The sequence below is a fragment of the Bos taurus genome, chromosome 23, assembly GCF_002263795.3.
Source record: "Bos taurus isolate L1 Dominette 01449 registration number 42190680 breed Hereford chromosome 23, ARS-UCD2.0, whole genome shotgun sequence".
Classification (NCBI taxonomy): domain Eukaryota; kingdom Metazoa; phylum Chordata; class Mammalia; order Artiodactyla; family Bovidae; genus Bos; species Bos taurus.
The window spans coordinates 30,631,400-30,656,419 of record NC_037350.1 but is presented as its reverse complement, the minus strand read 5'-3'; the positions used below and the strand labels follow the sequence as shown (position 1 = coordinate 30,656,419).

Below are 25,020 nucleotides of genomic sequence, written 5' to 3'. Positions count from 1 at the left end.
TCAACTAATAGAATTTTCCTCTCACATCTCTGGATTTTCCTCCCAATCTCATGAAGAGTCTTAAAATTCTCTATTACCCAATCATTAACTGTTGAGCTGCCTCAAACCTTGGTCTTCAGTCTTCTTTCTCTAAAATCTCTCCTCATGTAATGTCCTTCATTCTTTTGGTTCCCAGGAGTAATGACCATTAGCAGTTGCCAGAAAATAAAATAGAATCTGGATAATAAACTCTAACCTTTTTTTTGTCTTTTCCTTGGTGCTTAGTCTTGTTTCACTTTCTCATAGGGTACCTGGTACAGAGGCATCGTGCCCCAAACTTCAGCTCAGGGGACTGTGTGCTGAAGTGCTGCGAATGACAAATTCTAGATGGCGGCAGCAGGCCGTGTGCAGAGACACTGCACCTGGCACTGGGGTGTGGAGCCACAGGCAGGGCAGCGGCGCCTGCCCAGGGAGAACCCGGCCACCCACTTCACAATAAGATACCCCAATCACGCAACCTGCGGATGGGCTGTCCAGCAGAGGGCATACTCTAGATGGTGAGCTCCCATGTCTCCATTTTACAACTAAAGGATAAAACTTCCCTTTGCTTCTACTTTTTTAAAGTATTTATTTATTTTTCTGTATTTATTTGGCTGTGCCACGTGTTAGTTGAGGCAAGCAGGACCTAGTTGCCCAAGCAAGGATCAAACCCAGGTCCCCTGCACTGGGAGTGCAGAGTCTTAGCCACTGGGTCCCCAGGGAAGTTCCTTCCTTTACTCCTGATCTGAACTCCATCTTGTTCTATTGGCAAGATCAACACCCAGCAGAAGGACCATTTTTAGGGCCCAACTTCAAAGCATTGGTAACAGTTGCAAATATCTTTGACAAAGTTTGTATTTATGAGCCAGATGATTTTTATAGGCCCCCAGACTCTATGTCATAGCTTAGGCCTTCCCAGAAAAAGGAACTTGAAACAAGGATTTGTGAACAAGCACTTAATGGAGAATGAGATACAGCATCAGGAGTGAAAGAAAGGAAACAGAAGAGGAAGAAAAGTGGGCTTATCAAGGATACATTATCAAATTTGCTGTTAGTATGGAGTACCTGGGTGCTCAATCACATTTGTCCCCCTAAAGCATGTCCCAGGAGACATCCAACAGATCCCCAGCCCAGGAGAAGAAAGGAAAAATAATCTGCTCATCAGCTCCCATTTTCCATTAGTCAAATCTTCACTCTGAATCTGAGCAGTTCCATGTAGGGCCCTTGCTGGTGACAGACCCCTCTGTGTCCCCACTTACTGACTTGTTCTCTTTGTTTCATAATGTTTGGCCTTGATGCATGGCATGCGGATCTAGTCTCCTGATCAGGGATGGAACCCCCGACCTCTGCAGTGAAAGCGAGGACTCTTAACCACCTGGCCAACAGGAAAGACCTCCCACTGATTGGACTTTTTCTTTTGTTTTTGCTGTGCTCGGTCTTTGTTGTGGCTCTTCCTTGCTCCATGCAGGCTTTCTCTAGCTGCAGTGCAAGGGCTTCTCATTGCTGTGGCTTCTCTTGTTGGGGACCACGGGCTCTAGGGCATGCCGGCTTCAGTAGTTGTGGCTCATGGGATCTAGAGAGCTGGCTGGGTAGCTGTGGCACATGGCCTTAGTTGCTCTTCATCATATAGGAACTCCCTGGACCAGGAATGTAACTTGTGTTTGCTGCATTGGCAGCAGGATTCTACCACTAGACCACCAGGGAAGGCCCTACTTATTGTTGACTGGGAAAGAGAAAATTGACTGTGACCTCCTAGACCCTCCAAGTGGAACAAAGAACAGACCCTAACAGTTACTATTTATGAAGGTAAACATTGCACAGAGAGAGACAGGACAGTCAAGCAGGAGAGTAGCCATAATTTGAACAATTAATGGGTCACAAGAACTTGGAAATCGGCCTTCACCATATGAACATTCCAGGCCATCCTACTGGAAGACAAGACACCACATCAAGGAGATGGAAACCATGCCAACTGGGACAGTCTTGGATCAGGAAGCCCTAAGTCAACCCAGAAGCTAACTGCTGGCATTTGAGTGAGTCCAGCCAAGACCTGAAGAATTGTCTAGCTAAGCTTAGCCCAAATTGCCAATGCACATAATTGTGGAATAAATTAATGGTTGGTGTTTTAAGCAACTTAATTTTTGAAGTGATTTGTTATATAGGAAAAGCTCATCAATTGTAGGTGCCAATTTACCTGTTGGCATCAGAATACATGTGTTGTAGAAGTAGCAATTTTTAGGAAATGATAAAATGTTAATATTCCTTACAGTGTTTCAGTGGTTTCCTGTTCTTATTTTGGCTATGTTTTCATGTAATAATTTCACATATCTTTTTGCAAATAGATGATGAATAATGTACCTAAAAGGGAGTGCAAACAAGAAAAATCCTTGGAACTTTAAAAACAATAACCTCAAAACAGATGCTGTCAGAACACTGAATCAGCATCACTGGAAGTTGAAATGAGTACATGAACTTAGAATTTAAACACTCACTTTTCAAAAGGAATGAAGGAAACAAATTCCCTTCAAAGTTGCCAAAGGAATCTTAGATGGCTCATGGGGCACACATATATATCTGAGTAGTTCTGCCGTTCAAAGTCCTTCCATTAAACTGTCCCCCTCAGCCATCATCTGGAGTCAGGGTCCTTCCAAAGCACCTTCTTCATCGCTCCCTTCACATCCCTGTTCCTCAGCGTATATATGAGGGGGTTGGTCATGGGGATAATGACAGTGTAGAAGAGAGACATGAACTTTTCCTGATCCTGGTTGTCGCTGCTACTGGGCTGAAAATACACATAGATGGCTGTGCCAAAGAACAGGGAAACCACTGTGAAGTGGGATCCACATGTGCCAAATGCTTTTCTCCGGCCTGTAGTGGACTTTATTCTTAACACGGCCCTGACAATCCGACCATAGGAGAACATGATTAATGAAACAGGTGTGAGAAGAATGATGATACTGGCAAAAAAGGTTGCATACACATTCATGGTGGTGTCAACACAGGCAAGTTTGAGAAAAGGAGGGATCTCACAAAAGAAGTGGGCTAATTTATTTCTCCCACAAAGTGGTAAAAGGAAGATGAGCACTGTCTGCAATAAGGAGATAGCAAAACCAGTGACCCACGAAGCAGAAGCCATCAGGGCACACAGACGGGGGTGCATGATTACTGTGTAGTGAAGGGGCCTGCAAACAGCTGCATAGCGGTCAAATGCCATAACTCCTAGGAGAATACATTCTGTACATCCCAATGCCAGAGAGATATACATTTGAACTACACAGCCACCAAAGGAGATGGATTTGTCTTCTCCACTGAGATTAAATAGGAACTGGGGAACAATGCTGGTGGTGTAGCACATGTCCAGAAAGCTCAGGTTAGAGAGGAAAAAGTACATCGGGGTGTGAAGACGTGGGTCCAAGTAGGACAATGCAATGATGGTTGTGTTTCCCAGCAAAGTGAAGACGTAGAAGATCAAAAGGACCACAAAGAGGACTAGTTCAAGTTGAGGCCTGTCAGAGAAACCTAGTAGGATAAACCCAGTGAAAGAACTTCCATTTTTCTGTTCCATCCTTTGCTAGCACAGGGCTCCTGTCAAACCAAGCATTTAGCAATTTATAAAAGGTATCTTCCAAAAAAGAGCAGGGTTAAAGAGGAAAATCTATCATGTTCAAATGCTTGGCCATGGCATTTTATATACAACTATTTGAATAAATGATGTACTCATTGAAATTGATATATCTTTAATCAATTAGTTGTATACTATTCACAAAATGTTATATATTGATATTCAATACAAGAAAATAAAATAATAAGATCAAATAATGCATCTTAGTTTGCATCAACCATAGATATAATATGTCTTTTCTGATTGAGATTAATAGGATTGAATTATGATCATTATATATGTAAATTTTAGAGAAAGTAGGAATGAGGGAAAATCAAGGCAGAGTGATTAGAAAGAGTAAGAAAGATGTAGACAGAGGAAGAAAGTTTATTTTAAATATGTATCTCATTATTCTACATAACTGTATGTGTACATACCTCACTTGTAACTGAATAATAGAAAATAATCTCTAAAATGCATTCAGATATAGAAATTTATGAGCTAGAACATATTTATACAAAGGATTGTGTTATATTCAAAGTATCACTAATAGTGCTTCATGCAAACATTTTGACAAAATTTTTATCTCTCTAATCCTAATATTTGTGAATGCTATACACCAATCTTTTTGTATAGTAGTAAAAAATAAAATGTTGAGAGTTTGAAAAATCACCATTCAATTACAGTGCTTAACGCTTGCCCTTGAGATAACTAAAATTATGACACCAATTTAATAAGAACTCCAAAACTTTATTCACTGTGCATAGTCAGTTCATGAGCTTCCCTGATGACTCACCAGTAAAGAACCTGCAGGAGATGCAGGAAATGCTGGTTCAGTCCCTGTTTTGGGAAGATACACTGGAGAAGAAAATGGCAACCCACTCTAGTACAGAGAAGCTGGTGGGCTATAGTCCATAGAGTCGTAAAGAGTCAGACATGACGTAGTGACTAAACCACAAAAATAGTCAGCTCACAGCAGAAGTTCAAAATCCAGTGACCTGAACTTACCTCTTCTTTCTGCTGATTTCATTTTCCTATGTTACCAGCAACTAAAACACCTGGAATTCCTAAAGAAGATATGATTAGTCACTATCAACATTTTAATCAAGATAAATATTTTCAAAAGATATCCAACTGTGTAATCTGCACAAAGTATAATGCTTTACAACACTCCTTATGATAAATAATTAAATAGATGCTATGCTATGCTATGCTGTCACTTCAGTCGTGTCCAACTCTGTGTGACCCCATAGACGGTAGCCTACCAGGCTCCCCCGTCCCTTGGATTCTCCAGGCAAGAACACTGGAGTGGGTTGCCATTTCCTTCTCCAATGCATCAAAGTGAAAAGTGAAAGTGAAGTCGCTCAGTCGTGTCTGACTCTTAGCGACCCCATGGACTGCAGCCTACCAGGCTCCTGTGTCCATGGGATTTTTCAGGCAAGAGTACTGGAGTGGGGTGCCATAAATACATACAAACACAGATGCACTGTCAATGCAGTGACAGGTCGAAGATAGATAATACTAAAAGTATTGGTAATACAAGAGAAGAAATAAAGAAAAGCACATTTTGGTGTTATACACATCTAAGAACATTCATTTACATTAAGTTAATATGTGAACTGTGAACGTCCTGATGTTCAAGCTGGTTTTAGAAAAGGCAGAGGAACCAGAGATCAATTTGCTAACATCCGATGGATCATAGAAAAAACAAGAGAGTTCCAGAAAAACATCTATTTCTGCTTTATTGACTATGCCAAAGCCTTTGACTGTGTGGCTCACAATAAACTGTGGAAAATTCTGAAAGAGATGGGAATACCAGACCACCTGATCAGCCTCTTGAGAAATTTGTATGCAGGTCAGGAAGCAACAGTTAGAACTGGACATGGAACAACAGACTGGTTCCAAATAGGGAAAAGAGTTCGTCAAGGCTGTATATTGTCACCCTGTTTATTTAACTTCTATGCAGAGTACATCATGAGAAATGCTGGACTGGAAGAAACACAAGCTGGAATCAAGATTGCCAGGAGAAATATCAATAACCTCAGATATGCAGATGACACCACCCTTATGGCAGAAAGTGAAGAGGAACTCAAAAGCCTCTTGATGAAAGTGAAAGTGGAGAGTGAAAAAGTTGGCTTAAAGCTCAACATTCAGAAAACGAAGATCATGGCATCCGGTCCCATCACTTCATGGGAAATAGATGGGGAAACAGTGGAAACAGTGTCAGACTTTATTTTTCTGGGCTCCAAAATCACTGCAGATGGTGATTGCAGCCATGAAATTAAAAGACGCTTACTCCTTGGAAGGAAAGTTATGACCAACCTAGATAGCATATTCAAAAGCAGAGACATTACTTTGCCAACAAAGTTTCGTCTAGTCAAGGCTATGGTTTTTCCTGTGGTCGTGTATGGATGTGACAGTTGGACTGGGAAGAAGGCTGAGCTCCGAAGAATTGATGCTTTTGAACTGTGGTGTTGAAGAAGACTCTTGAGAGTCCCTTGGACTGCAAGGAGATCCAACCAGTCCATTCTGAAGGAGATCAGCCCTGGGATTTCTTTGGAAGGAATGATGCTAAAGCTGAAACTCCAGTACTTTGGCCACCTCATGCGAAGAGTTGACTCATTGGAAAAGACTCTGATGCTGGGAGGGATTGGGGGCAGGAGGAAATGGGGATGACAGAAGATAAGATGGCTGGATGGCATCACTGAGTTGATGGACGTGAGTCTGGGTGAACTCCGGGAGTTGGTGATGGACAGGGAGGCCTGGCGTGCTGCAATTCACGGGGTCACAAAGAGTCGGACACGACTGAGAGACTGATCTGATCTGATCTGAATTTTACATATGCACCTTTCTGGGAGCTATCTTAAAACATTACTTACACCAAACTGAACACAATACCAGCTCTAAGGTTAACTGACTATCATATTCATCCAACTACTTATTACTGCATAAACATGATCATTGGGATTCGCTGGTGGCTCAGATGGTAAAGAGTCTACCTGCAATGCAGGAGACCTCAGTTTGATCCCTGGGTCGGTAAAATCCCCTGGAGAAAGAAATGGCAACCCACTCCAGTATTCTTGCCTAGAAAATCCCATGGATGGAGGAGCTTGGTGGGCTACAGTCCAAAGGGTTGAAAAGAGTTGGACACAACTGACTGACTTCACTTTCATTTTTCATGATCATCCATTAACTTAAGCAGCATAAGAAAGTATATAATTCAGTTCTATTGTATTCAAATGATTAGGTACCTAGTACATTTTTAATTCTTCTAAGGCTTTCAAAATTTGAATCGGAATTGGGTGTAGACCCACTGCTGTGTGAAAGAAACTGATACAAAATTGTCATAAAAGAAATGTTAATAAAAACTGAGTAAAGGGAAAAGTGTGAAAGTGTTAGTCAGTCATGTCCAACTCTTTGTGACCCCATGCACTGTAGCCCTCCAGGTTCCTCTATCCATGGGATTCTCCAGGCAAGAATACTGGAGTGGGTTGCTGTGCCCACCTCCACGGGATCATCGCAACCCTGGAATCAAACCCACATTTCTTATATCTCCTGCATTGGTGGGCTGGTTCTTTACCACTAGTGCCACCTGGGAATCACACCAGAGATCAAATTGCCATTATTAGTTGGATCATAAAAAAAGCAAATAAGTAAGTAAGTAAATAAATTCACTCAGTCATGTCTGACTCTTTAAAACCCCATGGACTGTAGCCTACCATGCTCCTCTGTCCATGGGATTTTCCAGGCAAGACTACTGGAGCGGGTTGCCATTTCCTTCTCCAAAGGATCTTCTCAACTCAGGGATTGAACCTGGGTCTCCCGCATTGTAGGCAGACGCTTTACCATCTGAGCCACCAGGGAAGTCAAAAAAAAAAAAGGCAAGGGAATTCCCCAAAAAATCTACTTCTGCTTCAATGACGACATTAAAGCCTTTGACTGTGGGACCACAACAAACTGTGGAAAATCCTTAAAGAGATGGGAATACCAGACCACCTAACCTGTCTCCTGTGAAACCCATATGCAGGTCAAGATGCAACAGTTAGAACCATACATGGAACAGTAGACTGCTTCAAAAGTGGGAAAGGAGTACATTCATGACTGTGTATTGTCATCCTGCTTATTTAACTTATATACAGAGTACATCATGTGAAATGCCAGTCTGAATGACTCACAAGCTGGAATCAAGATTGCTGGGAGAAATATAGACAACCTCAGATATGCAAATGATACCACCCTGATGGCAGAAAGTGAAGAGGAACTAAAGAGCCTCTTGATGAAGGTGAAAGAGAAGAGTGAAATGGCTGGCTTAAAACTTAACATTCAAAAAACTTAAGATCATGGCATCTGGGCCCACCACTTCACGGCAAATAGATGGGGAAAAAGTGGAAACAATGACAGATTTTATTTTCTTGGGCTCCAAAATCACTACAGATGCTGACTGCAGCCATGAAACTAGAAGACACTTGCTCCTTGAAAGAAAAGTGACAAACTTAGATAGTGTATTAAAAGCAGAGACATCAATTTACCAACAAAGGTCCGTACACTCAGAGCTATGGTTTTTCCAGTAATCATGTATGGATGTGAGAATTGAACCATGAAGAAGGCTGAGCACCAAAGAATTGATGCTTTTGAATTGTGTTATTGGAGAAGACTCTTGAGAGTCCCTTGGATTGCAAGGAGATCCAACCAGTCAATCCTAAAAGAAATCAACACTGAATTTCACTGGAAGGACTGATGCTCATGCTAAAGCTCCAATACTTTGGCCACCTGATGCAAAAGGCCAACTCACTGGAAAAGACCCTGATTTTGGAAAAGATTGAGCACAAGAGGAGAAGGGATCGACAGAGGATGAGATGGTTGGATGGCATCATTGACTCGATGGACATGAACTTGAGATGGTGAAAGACAGGGAAGCCTGGCATGCTGCAATTCCTGGGGTTGCAAAGTCCAACCTGACTGAATGACTGAACAACAACCACAAAGAGTCAAATGAAAGAAGAGGTAGTGGTGGAGGGGCCCTGGGGAATATTCCTTCATCAATGGCGTAAATGTCCTCCATGTCCCATACTTTAGTGGTAAGGAAAGAAAAAAAAGATCAGATGGTTTGAAATATAAAAAGAACACATAATAGAAATTTAATACACCATATATGAGAAGGATTATGCTAATCTAACTTAACACTCAACCACAAAACAGTACAGAAGAGCACTATAGTGTTCACACACCTCCAAAAACAATACTTAATTAAATAAAGTTTGAAAAATTGAAGTATCCAAGTTTTGAAGGCTGGAATGATATACTACTTACAGCTAATAATGCTGGAATTCCCTGGTGGTCCAGTGGTGAAGAGTCTGCCATGCAATGTAAAGGACACAGGTTTGATCCCTGGTCAAGGAAGATCCCACATGAGCAGGACAACTATGATCCCACATGCGCGGGGCAGCTATGCCCATCCGCCACAACTACTGTCTCCTGCACCACAACTACTGAAGCTCGTGCTCCACAACAGGAGAAAAACACACTGAGAAGCCGGCGCACCACAGCTAGAGAGCAGCCTCTGCTCGCTGCACCTGCAGAAAGCCTGTGAGCAGCACCCAAGATCCAGTGCAGTCAAAAATTAAATGAGTAAATACAGAAATAGTTTTGAAAATAATAGTAATAATGCCAGCACTGTTGGTATTGTTGATTGTTTGATATGCACTACAACTTTTACATGCATAATCTCAACTATCTCCAAAACAGTTTGGCATTTATTACTGTTACCCTTCTATATTTGAAGAGATAGATTAAAGTGGGTAAGCAGCTTAGCCAAGATTATTAAAATCCTAAATTTGTAAACAAAAATTAGGTGTCTTGGATATCAAAGTCTGTGTTTTTAGGAAACACATTGCTTTATTGCCAGACATGAATATATTAAAATTCAGCGGACACCACTGCCAATAGCAGAGTTTACAATTTCATAAGATTTCATTCTTCCTTTGATTTCTTTCTGATTCTTATTTTATATTATTTTTTAATATAAATGTATTTATTTTAATTGGAGGTTAATTACTTTACAATATTGTACTGTAATTTTGCCATACATCAACATGAATCCGCCACAGGTATACACGTGTTCCCCATCCTGAACCCCCCTCCCTCCTCCCTCCCATACCATCCCCTCAGTGCACCAGCCCCAAGCATCCAGTATCATGCATCGCTTATAAGAATGTGATCTGTGGTATCCACAACAGAAGTCTATACAGAAAAAAATTTATAACAGAATTGTAAAATTTTGACAGATAGTCTAAATGTGCAATGACAGGATATGTTCCCTGACTCACACCTGCTCAGAAAAGCAAATACAACCTATGGCTCAGTCTCATGAACATATATACAAATACTGACACATTCATCCTAGATGAACTGCTGGAAAACTTTTCTAAATGTACCTAATAAAGGAAGCATTCACCAAAGTTAAGAGAAAATATAAAATGTTAATTCATCAAAGGAAAACACCAATACAATAATGAACCAGGGTAATAAGACAATGATACATTTTATCATCATATCTATAAGGCAATTGATATAAGATAAAATCCTGTCAAGATGAAGTGGTTCCAACCATGTGCAACTATACAGAATAATATTCATTTATTAGAAAAAGGATGCTAAATGACCGAGTATCTGACAGGTATAAAAATGAATGATTTTATGATGAAAAATTTAATATCAGACAACAACAAACAAAAGTAACACCAACTAAAACAGAAAAAAAGAATATAATTGTCTTTGTATGTTACAATGGTTCCAGTCCAAGTGTATATTACACTGGAAGGTAATTAGGATACCAATGTCATATTTGTCTTCTTTAAATTTTTTTTCTCTAAAGAAATTCAGGAAGTTATCCTTTCCTGAGTAAATCAGACATGGGAAACTTCAATATGCAAGACACATCATCACAATGATCTCAAGAGTACATTCTGCTGACCAATCCCTTGCTCCTTCCCTACTCAGCACCCACCCTTCCTAAAGCTGTTTGCACCACCACAGAAGGCAATGATTCAAGGTAAGGAATATTTCTTGGCTAAGGTTAAATGGGAAATTTTTATTTCCTTGCTACCACATTTAAAGAATTCTGCTTTTTAATTGAGAATCATCATCTATGTTAAAATACATATCAACTGACCTAACGCAATAAGGAATACTGAGTAGTATGAGACAAACTACATAAATAATAAAATAAATAACATAAATAATAAAAACTAGAAATATTAAACACATTCATCCTAGCTACAGGAACAACAAATACTTTCCTTGGTAACCATCATGATATGACATGAAATAGGCAAATTCCGCTATACAAGCTACATATCAATAAATATTTGGATACAAATGAGAAATAATTGAAAAAATCATATATGTGTGTATCTATAGAAAATATTAAGTAGGTAAAATTAACAGATTCTACAATAAAAGATGACATCTTACATAACAATTATTTTTTAAAAGAATATAATAGAAAATTATATCTCACAAGAACACAATTCCACTATACTAATTAAGAGAAGAGGCATCAAATGAGAGAGGTTAAATGCTTAATACAGACACACATCAGTGCTAGAGGTATATTTACAATTATAATAACTGTATATTACTGACACATAATATAACTGAAATTTTAGTGGAAGAATATAAGTATTTCAAGAAAACTAACTACTTGGTGCACAAACCATTATAAAGACAAAAGATCTCAAGATAATATCTCTTTAAAATATCTCAAATTATGCAACATTCACTGATAAATTTAAAGTTCAAACTCTACCCTATCCAGTTCCTCAAGGAATCCTGAAAAGGTGCAGACAAAACCCCTGCAGCCTCAGAGCTGTAACTGAATCACTTTTGCTTTAATAGTCCTTCTGTCTCAGCTTAACTCTGATACATTAGGACTGGTCCCTAATAGCAATGAAGGACTTACAAATGAGCAGCAAATGGATCTATCATGGTATCAGAAATAACAGTTCTAATCAATATGGACAATGTTTGGCCAGGTTGGGAAGGAGAAGCTGAAGTAGGAATTCCTTTGCAAGCTGTTTATTGATCGAATGTTCTCAGGATAAAGAGAATTAAAGAGCAAAATAGAGCAGACAATGCTACTAAGCAAGGATGTGATCCAAATGGAATAGCATAGGCCTGATCCCAGAGAAAGCTGGAATATGACTCTCCAACAGAACTATCTGCTGATATAAAGTATTCTATTTTCACTAATACAATCACTGCTACCCACATGTTGCTGACTGAGCATTTCAAGGGTGGCAGCTAAGGAACTGAAGTTTAAATTTAAATTTAATTCAGGTTAATTTAAATACCTAGTCATTTAAATGTGACTAGGTACTGGTATACAGAATAACAAGCTGTGGAGCATCCATTGTGTCAGATGCAGTTTCACCTTAACAAAAAGGCAGCCTTTTATATATCCCAAGGATCTGTCATTGACTGCAAGCTGACCCAACCAAGATCAGGAGACCTCCTGGCAATGTGGCTCCCATTCAACTTATGGCAATTTTCTGAAGAAGGGACAGGCTGTGAAGCTATCAGTCAATATTCATGACAAATATGGTGTAGACTGGTGCACCCACCAGCCAGTAGAAAAGATCTGAACTGGACACTGAAAGCATTCATACAAAACCTAGAGTCTATTCATACAAAATGTAGAGTCCATTCATAAGTGTGGGCAAGGATGAAAGGACAGTCACCAGTGTACAATACACATCACCTCAGTGCAAGGCCATCAAAAAATTGTCATTTGCCTAATTCACCAATAAATTAAACATTCAGATCACCTTGTCTGACCCACGTTTCTCCTCTCAAATTGGTATTTCTCCTCAATTGAAGAATGATCATTTTTCATTAACAATAAATTCAAAAATGCATTGACACAATAACCACAAAATGGACTTTCATTGTTGTAATTATCAAACTACCACTTGGAAGATTACATATGTTCATTTCTTTGAGAAAATGAACATTTTAAAACTACAGATATTGACAATACACTTTAAGAAACATTCTGTTATTTCACAGTAAATAGGAGCTGGGGAAAAAATGAAAGTGTATAGTCTAATACTTTCACATTCACATATGTGCTATTATTCAATTACTGAAGGACATGTTTTACGACAGCCAAATATCCTGAATTTAAATTGTTCAATATATCCATGCTGCTGTTGCTGCTGCTGCTGCTAAGTCGCTTCAGTTATGTCCGATTCTACGTGACCCCATAGACAGCAGCTCACCAGGCTCCCCCGTCCCTGGGATTCTCCAGGCAAGAACACTGGAGTGGGTTGCCATTTCCTTCTCCAATGCATCAAAGTGAAAAGTGAAAGTGAAGTCGCTCAGTCGTGTCCGACTCTTAGCGACCCCATGGACTGAAGCCCACCAGGCTCCTCCATCCATGGGATTTTCCAGGCAAGAGTACTGGAGTGGGATGCCATCGCCTTCTCCGTCAATATATCCATACTAAGACATAATGAATATACTACAATAGGATGAAATGTCTAGGAACACAAAGTTGGCTGCCATAACACTTAAGTTTAGTTCTTTAATTTGATAAATTTCTATAGGAACTTCTGTTTCTTTTGCCAATTGACATGCATGTTACTCAATTTAGCCTTTAAAGAACACTTGCAACTGAAAACAAACTCACTTACCAATTCCTAAAGTACCACAGAGATCGAGTTCCAGTCCTCTCAGTTTTAGTCACCTTATGTGAGTGTCCTAAGCTCGTTCCCTATCTCATTTCCAGTGTCTGCCTTTAATACACTACTGGGCATTGGGACCTGGGTATGTAGACTAAGGATGCGGGCTGTATGAAATGAGTACATAAGTTGACTCTATCAGCATTGGAATATCCTTAAGTTTTCCTTAAGCAAGAAGATGCTTTCTCTTCATAACTTCAAATACCTTCAGAGGGTACTGAAGATCAGCATTGTATCTAGCTGGTAGCATGACATAGGAAGGCAATTTCAAACTCTCAGGATTCCTTCTGAATATACTGTCTTGGCTCTATGATGGAGAGCTCATTATGAAAGCATGAGATTGGTATGAACCTGCAGTAAAACTGGTCTGGTGAAAACTGTTTACCTGGCTGAAGTCTCTGGGGAATGAATGTCCTGTACTGTTAATTAGCTGATATTGCCTAGCTGCCCAGAGATGACAATCCTCAGAGAAAATGAGTATCAAGGAGAATACAAGAAGATACCTAATCTGCCTCTTTTATAATTTCTCATAAATGACGGAGGTCAGATAACTCCCTAGACTTCCCAGTTATCTTAGCTCTCCTCTTTTAATGGTTTAAATATTTTACTAAATACTTGAGATTTTTTCACACAATTGCAAAAAAAAAAATTCTGCATATAGAAATAAGAACTCAGTTACTCAAATTTAACGGTAAATTAATTTCACCTAATATTCATAATCAAATTGTTTTTTTCTTTTTTATATAATTAAATTTATTTATTTTTAATCAAAGGTGAATTGCTTTACGCTATTGTATTGGTTTCTGCCAAATACCAATATGAATCAGCCATAGGTATACCTATGTCCCTTCCCTCTTGAGCCTCCTTCCCCATCTCACTCCTCTAGGTTTTACAAAGCCTGGGGTTGAGTCCCTGAGTTATACAGCAAATTATAACCAACTTGTAAGAGATTACAGAGTTAAAGTTTAGGCAGATTCTAATCTTTAAGGTAATATATTAAACAGCAACACCCACATTTTACTCCCAAACTTCTAATGTGGCTAAGGAAAAATATCATCTCCTCTAGGACATCATTCAATTTCTACCAAGAGTTGCAATAATTTACTTAAACAAACAGAAAAACTATTGACTTTTTAAATGGAACTGCCATGGTTTCCTTCAGTTCAACTCATCTTTGCATTTACGATACAAATGACTGAGTTAAACAAGATAGCTATAACTGCTAAAGTAAATTGAAAAGAAACTTGAAGGATATTGTGTGTATTGAAGTTTGAAAATCAATCAATTTCAAAACAACTTATACACTTGACTATACAAGGAAAAGACAGGAATGCTTAATATCTGTCTATGGAAGGCTTTGGCCTAACCGTCAAATGCAGCTTCAAAAATTATAAAATCTCTTTTTCCCCACTAGAACATATTTTTTTTCAGAGTAATAGAGCACTGCTAGTTAGTAGTATAAGCTATCTCAGAGAGAGCTATTTAGGTTTGAAGCATCTTGGTTTTTATACGTTATTAGTCAGAAAAGCACAGAGAACTTCAATAATTAACTTACATTTTATAGCCAGCCATTTCCCATATAAGCATAAATCCTTTTTTTAAATAATATCCTATGCATAAGGAGAAACTATCTCTTTCTTAAAATAGTCTTAATTAGAAGTTTCTCAGTAATCTCTCCACTATTTAAATCCCAACATAATATTTATAAGGAGGCCAAGGAAACACCAATATGGCAAAGGGTGTCCAGAGATGGATAGAATCACAGACCTGCTATTAACACTTCTTCCCAGTTCAATCTTGCTGCTGCAAATATTAATTGGCAAAATAACTTTGGTTAATAATTTGACATTATCTAGGAATGCTTACTTGAAATTACATGCTTTTTTTTCTATGTTGTTTTTCAAAATTCTTGTTTTATATTGCAATATAATACAACAAAAGCATGATCTATTTTTTTAAAAATCTACAAGTGACGATTTATCAAAATAAAATCATTATTAAAGACGCTGTTAATAGGATAATAAGATAAGCTAGACACTGGAAGAAAATATTTTCAAACTGCTTCTCATAGACAACACTCATATCTAGAATATACAATGAACTCTCAAAACTCTACAATAAGAAAATAACTCAATTAAAAAACATTTGAGCAGATAACTCACCAATGTAAATATACAGGTGGTGAAGATGTCTTGATGAAACATGAAAACATGTTTAGCATCACTAATCATCAGCAAAATGCAGACTAAAACCATGAAGACATATCACCACCTACCTACTAGAACAACAAAAATCAAAAATATAGGAACAAAACCAAATATTGGTGAGATTGTGGAAAAGTTGAATCACTCATACATTACTAATGAGAATATAAAATGGTGCAGCTACTTGATAAAAGAGCTTGGCTGTTTCTTTAAAAACCGAATATCCACTTGCCATACAGCCCAGTAATCATGCTCTTGGGCACTTATGGCAGAGAAACAAAAATTTATTCCACACAAAATCCTGTGCACAAGTATTCATAACAGCTTTATCTGTAACAGCAAAAAAATGAAAACAACTAAAATATTCTAAACAAATGATGGTGCACACATACCATGGAAAACTACATAATAATAAAAAAAAATCTGTTGATACACACAATATCTTGGATAAATCTCAATGATATTATGTTGTATGAAAATAAGTCTATGTTAATAGGTGAAATATGATCCCATCTATATAACACCCATGAAATAACAAAATAATAAAGACGGAGACCAAATTAGTACTGCCCAGGAGTTAGGGATGGTTTTACAGAGGGTTTGGGGTGGGGGCCATGGGGGGAGCTTCCCTGATAGCTCAGTTGGTAAAGAATCCACCTGCAATACAGAGGACCCTGCAATACAGAGGACCCTCAGTTAGTAAAGAATCCACCTGCAATACAGAGGCTTGGGAAAGGCTACCCACTCCAGTATTCTGGCCTAGAGAATTAAATGGACTGTATAGTAGAGGGGGTCAAAAGGAGTCCGATGCTGACTGACTTTCACTTTCAGGGGAAGGGAGGGACTAGAAGTGACTATAAAAGTGTATCACAAAGGAGATGTGTGTGGTGATAGGATAAATCCATATCTTGATTGTGATGGTACATACAGGAAACTAAACGGGGGGGAAATTACATAGACTTAAACACACACATTGTACCTATGTCCGTTTCCTAGTTTTTAATTGGTATTATAGTTGTATAATGGGCTTCCCTGGTAGCTCAGCTGGTAAAGAATCCGCCTGCAGTGGAGGAGACTCTGGTTCAATTCCTGAGTCAGGAAGATCCCCTGGAGAAGGCACAGGCTACCCACTCCAGTATTCTTGGGCTTCCCTGATCTCTCAGATGGTGAAGAATATGCCTGAAGTGCATGAGACCTCAGTTTGATCACTGGATTGGGAAGAGTCCATGAAGAAGGGCATGGCAACCACTCCAGTATTCTTGCCTGGAGAATCCCCATGGACAGAGGTGCTTGTCAGGCTACAGTCCATGGGTTTGCAAAGAGTCAGATACGACTGAGCAAATAAGCACGGCACAGCATAGTTATATAATATAAAATCACTGGGAGAAAATAGATCAAATGTATCCAAGACTTCTCTCTACTAACTTTGGACTTTCCCATCAATCTGCAATTATTTCAAAATGAAAACGGACTTGAATAGAACAAGAACTAGAGAATGAGGAAAAAAGGGACAGACAGAGACACAAAGCAACAAGAATGGCAAAGAGAGAGAAAAGGAGAGAGGAAGCTGTTCAAAAGGGTAGAAGGTTCCTGTTCACTCATGACATACTGGCTCCAGATCTCCTCCCCTCCTATGGACACAGTGAATCTACAGTTTTACACAGAAAAACTTCTATGAAAAGGAATGTGGAAACTAGCTGGGTGAATCCTATACACAAGGTGAATAAGAAAAGCCCAAACTAAAATCATTAGAAGATAAAACATAAATAAATCATTAGAAGAGGCAGAGACAAAATCTCTATATGAAACCCACCCTTGGAACCACAGTATAGAAGCAGGTGGAAAGTCACCACTGTCGGTTTCTCCCGGAGGAACAAAGTGTCCCACACCTGGGACCCTAACTTTGAAGACAACACCTGAGACATGGGCCTCCAAAACATAGAGCTCTGAAAGCCAATGAAGATTGTCTTCATGAAATCCACGAGGCTATAAGGAACTGAGAAACAGTTCTTAACAGGTTCACCCAGACTCACTGTGGCTGTCTCTCCAGGGAACAGCACAGAGACACAGACTGAAACCTCCAGCTTGTCCCTGAAAGAAGCCTATTTCCTTACCCTAAAAGCTAAGACTTCTAACACATATCTCGGGGCCAACTGCAATTCTCACCAAACACCTGAGAAGCCAACAGATGCCATCATCGTGCTCTCCCTCTGTCCCACCTCAGGTCACCCGTGTCTCTGTGAAAGGAGCTTGTGCACCTGTGTGGCCACCCAGGTTTTGTGGCTGCTGCCAGAGGACACACTCCTTATCCTGTAGCCCAGGCCCCCTCCAGGGCTTGCGTTCCTGGGTCCAACAGGACAGTAGCAAACTAAGGAACAGCTCCTAACTGGCTGCCTGTGCCCCGCACCTCCCCTTAGGGCTAAATGTGAAAGGAACAGACAGAAACTCGCATCTCCCAGTCTTCTCCTGAAACAGGTGAAAGGGTAAAAAGCAGGAAGGCCAGGGGTCTCCAAATGGAGGACAGGCTGCAAGTGTCAGACATTTTTCCTCTCTCGCTCAAGAGGCAGGAGGAAACAAACTACAAGTGTCAGACTTTTTTTCTCTTAGAATTCTCTGTTGCCATGACACCTTGTTCCACCTGAATTTAACTTTTCTCAAACCTTGAGTTAACGAATGCATTTTTCTTATGGAAATGTTTTTCTTAAACTATGTTAATGAAACCATGTTTTTTTTTTTTGCTTTGGAATTTGCCTTTCTTCTAAATGGTTCCACCTAAGACTAACATTTGGCTGATAATCACTCAACAAACCAGTATTCGTATCAATTGTTTTATGGCTGAGGGATGACACACCTCCTTCTATCCTATCTCAAAAATGCATATTGTGGGAGAGGGGCCTGGTGAAACTCTGTCAGCCTTCAGGTGTCTCTTATCTGATCAATAGCTTTCTAACAGACATAAAGCATCCTGCTAAATACTAGCAAGGGAGCACTCTCCATCCCCCTTCTGATGTCTATGTCAGAAGCTTCCTCTGTCCCTTACTATACTTTAATAGTATATACAAAAGCTATACAAAAGCTCTTTAGTAGTATATACAAAAGCTCTTGAGTGATCAAGCCTGGTCCCTGGTCCCGAGGTTAAATCTTCTTCTTTGGAGATCATGAATCTGACATTATTCACTGTAAGCTGTCAGCGGTATACTTACATATTTGAAGTTATCCCCTGATGGGCCACCTTCCAATCAGCCTCCACCTAGATGCTGACTGAGATCCTCTGCTTTAGAACATTAAGAGGTCTTGACAAACCTTCAAATGTTGGGAGCCACTAAGAATAAGGTGGAAGAGAAATATTCCACAATTGTTGACAAGCTACACCACTGCTAGAGGGAGAAAGCAGGAGACAAAGACAGGGGTAGACAGAGAAAGACTCTTCTTTAAGCTACTGGATTTTCAGGGTCTTCTTCTTACAGAAGCTTAGCTTTTAATTCAACTAATAGAGTTTTCCTGTCACATCTCTGGATTTTCCTCCCAATCTCATGAAGAGTCTTAAAATTCTCCGTTACCCAATCATTAAATGTTAGGTGCCTCAAACCTTGGTCTTCAGTCTTCTTTCTCTAAAATCTCTCCTCATGTAATGTCCTTCATTCTTTTGGTTCCCAGGAGTAATGACCATTAGCAGTTGCCAGAAAATGAAAATAGAATATTGGTAATAAACTCTGAAAGCAGAGGTCCAAAGAATAGCAAGAAGACATAAGAAAGCCTTATCAGCAATTAATGCAAAGGAATAGAGGAAAACAACAGAATGGGAAAGACTAGAGATCTCTTCAAGAAAATTAGAGATACCAAGGGGACATTTCATGCAAAGATGGGCTTGATAAAGGACAGAAATGGTATGGACCTAAGAGAAGCAGAAGATATTAAGAAGAGATGGCAAGAATACACAGAAGAACGGTACAAAAAAGATCTTCATGACCCAGAGAATCACGATGGTGTGATCACTGACCTAGAGCCAGACATCCTGGAATGTGAAGTCAAGTAGGCCTTAGAAAGCATCACTACGAACAAAGCTAGTGGAGGTGATGGCATTCCAGTGGAGCTATTTCAAATCCTGAAAGATGATGCTGTGAAAGTGCTGCACTCCATATGCCAGCAAATTTGGAAAACTCAGCAGCGGCCACAGGACTGGAAAAGGTCAGTTTTCATTCCCATCCCAAAGAAAGGCAATGCCAAAGAATGCTCAAACTACCGCACAATTGCACTCATCTGACACGCTAGTAAAGTAATGCTCAAAATTCTCCAAGCCAGGCTTCAGCAATACGTGAACCGTGAACTTCCTGATGTTCAAGGTGGTTTTAGAAAAGGCAGAGGAACCAGAGATCAAATTGCTAACATCCACTGGATCATGGAAAAAGCAAGAGAGTTCCAGAAAAACATCTACTTCTGCTTTATTGACTATGCCAAAGCCTTTGACTGTGTGGATAACAATAAACTACGGAAAATTCTGAAAGAGATGGGAATACCAGACCACCTGACCTGCCTCTTGAGAATTTGTATGCAGGTCAGGAAGCAACAGTTAGAACTGGACATGGAACAACAGACTGGTTCCAAATAGGAAAAGGAGTACATCAAGGCTGTATATTGTCACCCTGCTTATTTAACTTATATGCAGAGTACATCATGAGAAATGCTGGACTGGAAGAAACACAAGCTGGAATCAAGATTGCCGGGAGAAATATCAATAACCTCAGATATGCAGATGACACCACCCTTATGGCAGAAAGTGAAGAGGAACTAAAAGCCTCTTGATGAAAGTGAAAGTGGAGAGTGAAAAAGTTGGCTTAAAGCTCAACATTCAGAAAACGAAGATCATGGCATCCGGTCCCATCACTTCATGGGAAATAGATGGGGAAACAGTGGAAACAGTGTCAGACTTTATTTTTCTGGGCTCCAAAATCACTGCAGATGGTGATTGCAGCCATGAAATTAAAAGACGCTTACTCCTTGGAAGGAAAGTTATGACCAACCTAGATAGCATATTCAAAAGCAGAGACATTACTTTGCCAACAAAGGTTTGTCTAGTCAAGGCTAGGGTTTTTCCAGTGGCCATGTATGGATGTGAGAGTTGGACTGTGAAGAAAGCTGAGCACCGAAGAATTGATGCTTTTGAGCTGTGGTGTTGGAGAAGACTCTTGAGAGTCCCTTGGACTGCAAGGAGATCCAGCCAGTCCATTCTGAAGGAGATCAGCCCTGGGATTTCTTTAGAAGGAATGATGCTAAAGCTGAAACTCCAGTACTCTGGCCACCTCATGCGAAGAGTTGACTCATTGGAAAAGACTCTGATGCTGGGAGGGATTGGGGGCAGGAGGAGAATGGGAGGACAGAGGATGAGATGGCTGGATGGCATCACTGACTCGATGGACGTGAGTCTGAGTGAACTCCAGGAATTGGTGATGGACAGGGAGGCCTGGCGTGCTGCGATTCATGGGGTCCCAAAGAGTCGGACATGACTGAGTGACTGAACTGAACTGAATAAACTCTAACCTTTTTTTTGTCTTTTCCTTGGTGCTTAGTCTTGTTTCACTTTCTCATAGGGTACCTGGTACAGAGGCATTGTGCCCTAAACTTTAGCTCAGGGGACTGTGTGCAGAAGGGCTGTGAATGACAAATTCTAGATGGCGGTAGCAGGCCGTGTGCAGAGACGCTGCACCTGGCACTGGGGTGTGGAGCCACAGGCAGCGCAGGTGTGCCTGCCCAGGGAAAACCCTGCGACCTGCTTCCCAGTGATGAGAGACCCCAATTTCGCAACCTGAAGATGGGCTGTCCAGCAGAGGGCATACTCTAGATGGTGAGCTCCCATTTCTCCATTTTATGAGTAAAGGATAAAACTTCCCTTTGCTTCTACTTTTTTTTTTAATATTATTTATCTTCATGTATTTACTTGTTTGTGGCAGATCTTAGTTGTGGCAAGTAGGACCTAGTTGCCCAAGCAAGGATCAAACCCAGGTCCCCTGCACTGGGAGTGCAGAGTCTTAGCCACTAGGCCACCAGGGAAGTTCCTTCCTTTGCTTCTGAGCTGAACGCTGTCTTGTTCTATTGACATGATCAACACCCAGCAGAAGGACCATTTTTAGGGCCCAACTTCAAAGGGTTGGTAACAGTTGCAAATGTCTTTGCAAGTCAAAAACTCCAAAATTCTTATTTATGACCAGAACATTTTTATAGGCCCCCAGACTCTTGGTCATAGCCTAGGCTTTCCCAGAAAAGAGAATTTGAAACAAAGATTTATGCACAAGCACTTAATGCAGAATGAGATACAGCATCAGGAGTGAAAGAAAGGAAACACAAGCGGAAGAAAAGCGGGCTTGTCAAGGATACATTATCAAATTTGCCATTAGTATGGAGTAACTGGGTGCTCAATCACCTTTGTCCCCTTGAAGCATGTCTTAGGAGACATCCAACAGATCCCCAGCCCAGGAGAAGAAAGGAAAAATAATCTGCTCATCAGCTCCCATTTTCCATTAGTCAAATCTTCACTCTGAATCTGAGCAGTTCCATGTAGGGCCCTTGCTGGTGACAGACCCCTCCGTGTCCCCACTTACTGATTTGTTCTCTTTGTTTTTTAGTGTTTGGCCATGCTGAGTGGCATGTGGACCTTAGTTCCTGATCAGGGATGGAACCCTCAACCTCTGCAGTGAAAGCGAGGACTCTTAACCACCTGGCCAACAGGAAAGACCTCCCACTGATTGGACTTTTTCTTTTGTTTTTGCTGTGCTCAGTCTTTGTTGTGGCTCTTCATTGCTGCATGCAGGCTTTCTCTAGCTGCGGTGCAAGGGCTTCTCTTTGCTGTGGCTTCTTTTGTTGAGGACCACGGGCTCTAGGGCATGCCGGCTTCAGTAGTTGTGGCTCATGGGATCTAGAGAGCTGGCTGGGTAGCTGTGCGCATGGCCTTAGTTGCTCCGCATCATGTAGGAACTTCCTGGACCAGGAATGTAATTCTGTTCGTTGCATTGGCAGCAGGATTCTACCACTAGACCACCAGGGAAGGCCCTACTTATTGTTGACTGGGAAAGAGGCTATGGAAATACACTGTGACCTCCTAGACCCTCCAAGTGGAACAAAGAACAGACCCTAACAGTTACTAGTTATGGAGGTAAACAATGCACAAAGAGAGACGGGACAGGCAAGCAGGAGAGCAGCCATATCTTAAACAATAAATCAGTCACAAGGACTTGGAAATCAGCCTTTCCCGTATGAACATTCCAGGCCATCATACTGGAAGATAAGAGACCACATCAAAGAGATGGAAGCCATGACAACTGTGGCAATCTAGATCAGGAAGCCCTAAGTAGACCCAGAAGCCTACTGTAGGCATTTCAGTGAGTCAGAGAAGGCAATGGCACCCCACTCCAGTACTCTTGCCTGGAAAATCCCATGGACCGAGGAGCCTGGTAGGCTGCAGTCCATGGAGTCACTAAGAGTCGGACAGGACTGAGCGACTTCACTTTGACTTTTCACTTTGATGCATTGGAGGAGGAAATGGCAACCCACTCCAGTGTTCTTGCCTGGAGAATCCCAGGGACGGCAGGGCCTGGTGGGCTGCCGTCTATGGGGTCACACAGAGTCAGACACGACTGAAGTGACTTAGGAGTAGCAGCAGCCAAGACTAGAGGAACTGTCCAGCTAAACTTAGCCCAAATGCTGACACACATAATGGTGAGATAAATTAATGGTTGGTGTTTTAAGCAACTAAGTTTCGAAGTGATTTGTTATACAGAAGAAGCTAACTGATATCTACCCTTTGGCATCTGAATTGTAGCAGTAACAATTCTTAGGAAATGATAAAATGTTAATATTCCTTACATCATTGCAGTGGTTTCCTGTTCTTATTTTGGCTGTGATTTCATGTAGTATATTCATATGTCATTTTGGAAATAGATGTGGAAATATGTACCTAAAAGGGAGTGCAAACAAGAAAAACCCTGGAACTTAAAAAACAATAACTACAAACAGATGCTGTCGGAACACTGAATCAGCGTCTCTGGAAATTGAAATGAATACATGAACCTAGAATTTGAACACTCACTTTTCAAAGGGAATGAAGGAAACAAATGCCCTGCAGAGTTCCCGAAGGAAATTTTAGATGACTCATGGGGCACACACATATATATCTGAATAGTTCTGGCATTCAAAGTCTTTCCATTAAACTGTCCTCTTCAGCCATCATCCGGAGTAAGAGTTCTTCCAAAGCATCTTCTTCATCGCTCCCTTCACATCCCTGTTTCTCAGTGTATATATGAGGGGGTTGGTCATGGGAATAATGACAGTGTAGAAGAGAGACATGAACTTATCCTGATCCTGGGAGTCGCTGCTGCTGGGCTGAAAATACACATAGATGGCTGTGCCAAAGAACAGGGAGACCACTGTGAGGTGGGATCCACACGTGCCAAATGCTTTTCTTTGCCCTGCAGTGGACTTTATTCTTAAGACCGCCCTGACAATCCGACCATAGGAGAACATGATTAATGAAACAGGTGTGAGAAGAATGATGACACTGCCAAAGAAGGTCACATACACATTCATAGTGGTGTCAACACAGGCAAGTTTGAGAAAAGGAGGGATCTCACAAAAGAAGTGGGCTAATTTATTTCTCCCACAACGAGGTAAAAGGAAGATGAGCACTGTCTGCAATAAGGAGTTGACAAAACCAGTGACCCATGAAGCAGAAGCCATCAGGGCACACAGACGGGGGTGCATGATTACTGTGTAGTGAAGGGGCCTGCAAACAGCTGCATAGCGGTCAAATGCCATAACTCCTAGGAGAATACATTCTGTACATCCCAACGCCAGAGAGATGTACATTTGAACTACACAGCCACCAAAGGAGATGGATTTGTCTGCTCTGCTGAGATTAAATAGGAACTGGGGAACAATGCTGGTGGTGTAGCACATGTCCAGAAAGCTCAGGTTAGAGAGGAAAAAGTACATCGGGGTGTGAAGACGTGGGTCCAAGTAGGACAATGCAATGATGGTTGTGTTTCCCAGCAAAGTGAAGATGTAGAAGATCAAAAGGACCACAAAGAGGATGAGCTCAAGTTGAAGTCTGTCAGAGAAGCCCAGTAAGATAAATCCAGCAAAAGAACTTTCATTTTTCTGTTCCATCCTTTGTTAGCACATGGCTCCTGTCAAATCAAGCATTTAGCAATTTATTAAAGTTATCTTCCAAAAAAGTGCAGAGATGAAGAGGAAAATCTATCATGTTCAAAGACATGGTCATGTGATTTTATATGCAACTATTTGAATAAATGATGTATTCATTGAAATTGATATATCTTAAATCAATTAGTTCTTTACTATTCACAAAACTTATATATTGAAATTAATATAAGAAAATAATAATAATAAAATCAAGTAATGAACCTTGGTTTGCATCAATCATAGATATAAAATGCCTGTTTTAGAT

At 40.5% G+C, this 25,020-nt stretch overlaps 2 protein-coding genes and 1 pseudogene across 2 annotated transcripts; 1 reads left to right on the top strand and 2 right to left on the bottom strand.

Annotated features, from left to right (window-relative positions):
* Positions 1-25,020, top strand: part of LOC617979 (BOLA class I histocompatibility antigen, alpha chain BL3-7-like) — a 109,099-nt pseudogene that overhangs the window by 75,030 nt on the left and 9,049 nt on the right.
* Positions 2,645-3,583, bottom strand: OR2B8K (olfactory receptor family 2 subfamily B member 8K). Its single transcript, NM_001390117.1, has one exon. It carries the CDS (start codon positions 3,581-3,583, stop codon positions 2,645-2,647), a length of 939 nt encoding a protein of 312 aa, NP_001377046.1.
* On the bottom strand, positions 23,781-24,734 carry LOC532291 (putative olfactory receptor 2B8). The gene is given in 1 exon segment (XM_059880644.1): positions 23,781-24,734. A coding segment is annotated over 1 exon segment (954 nt).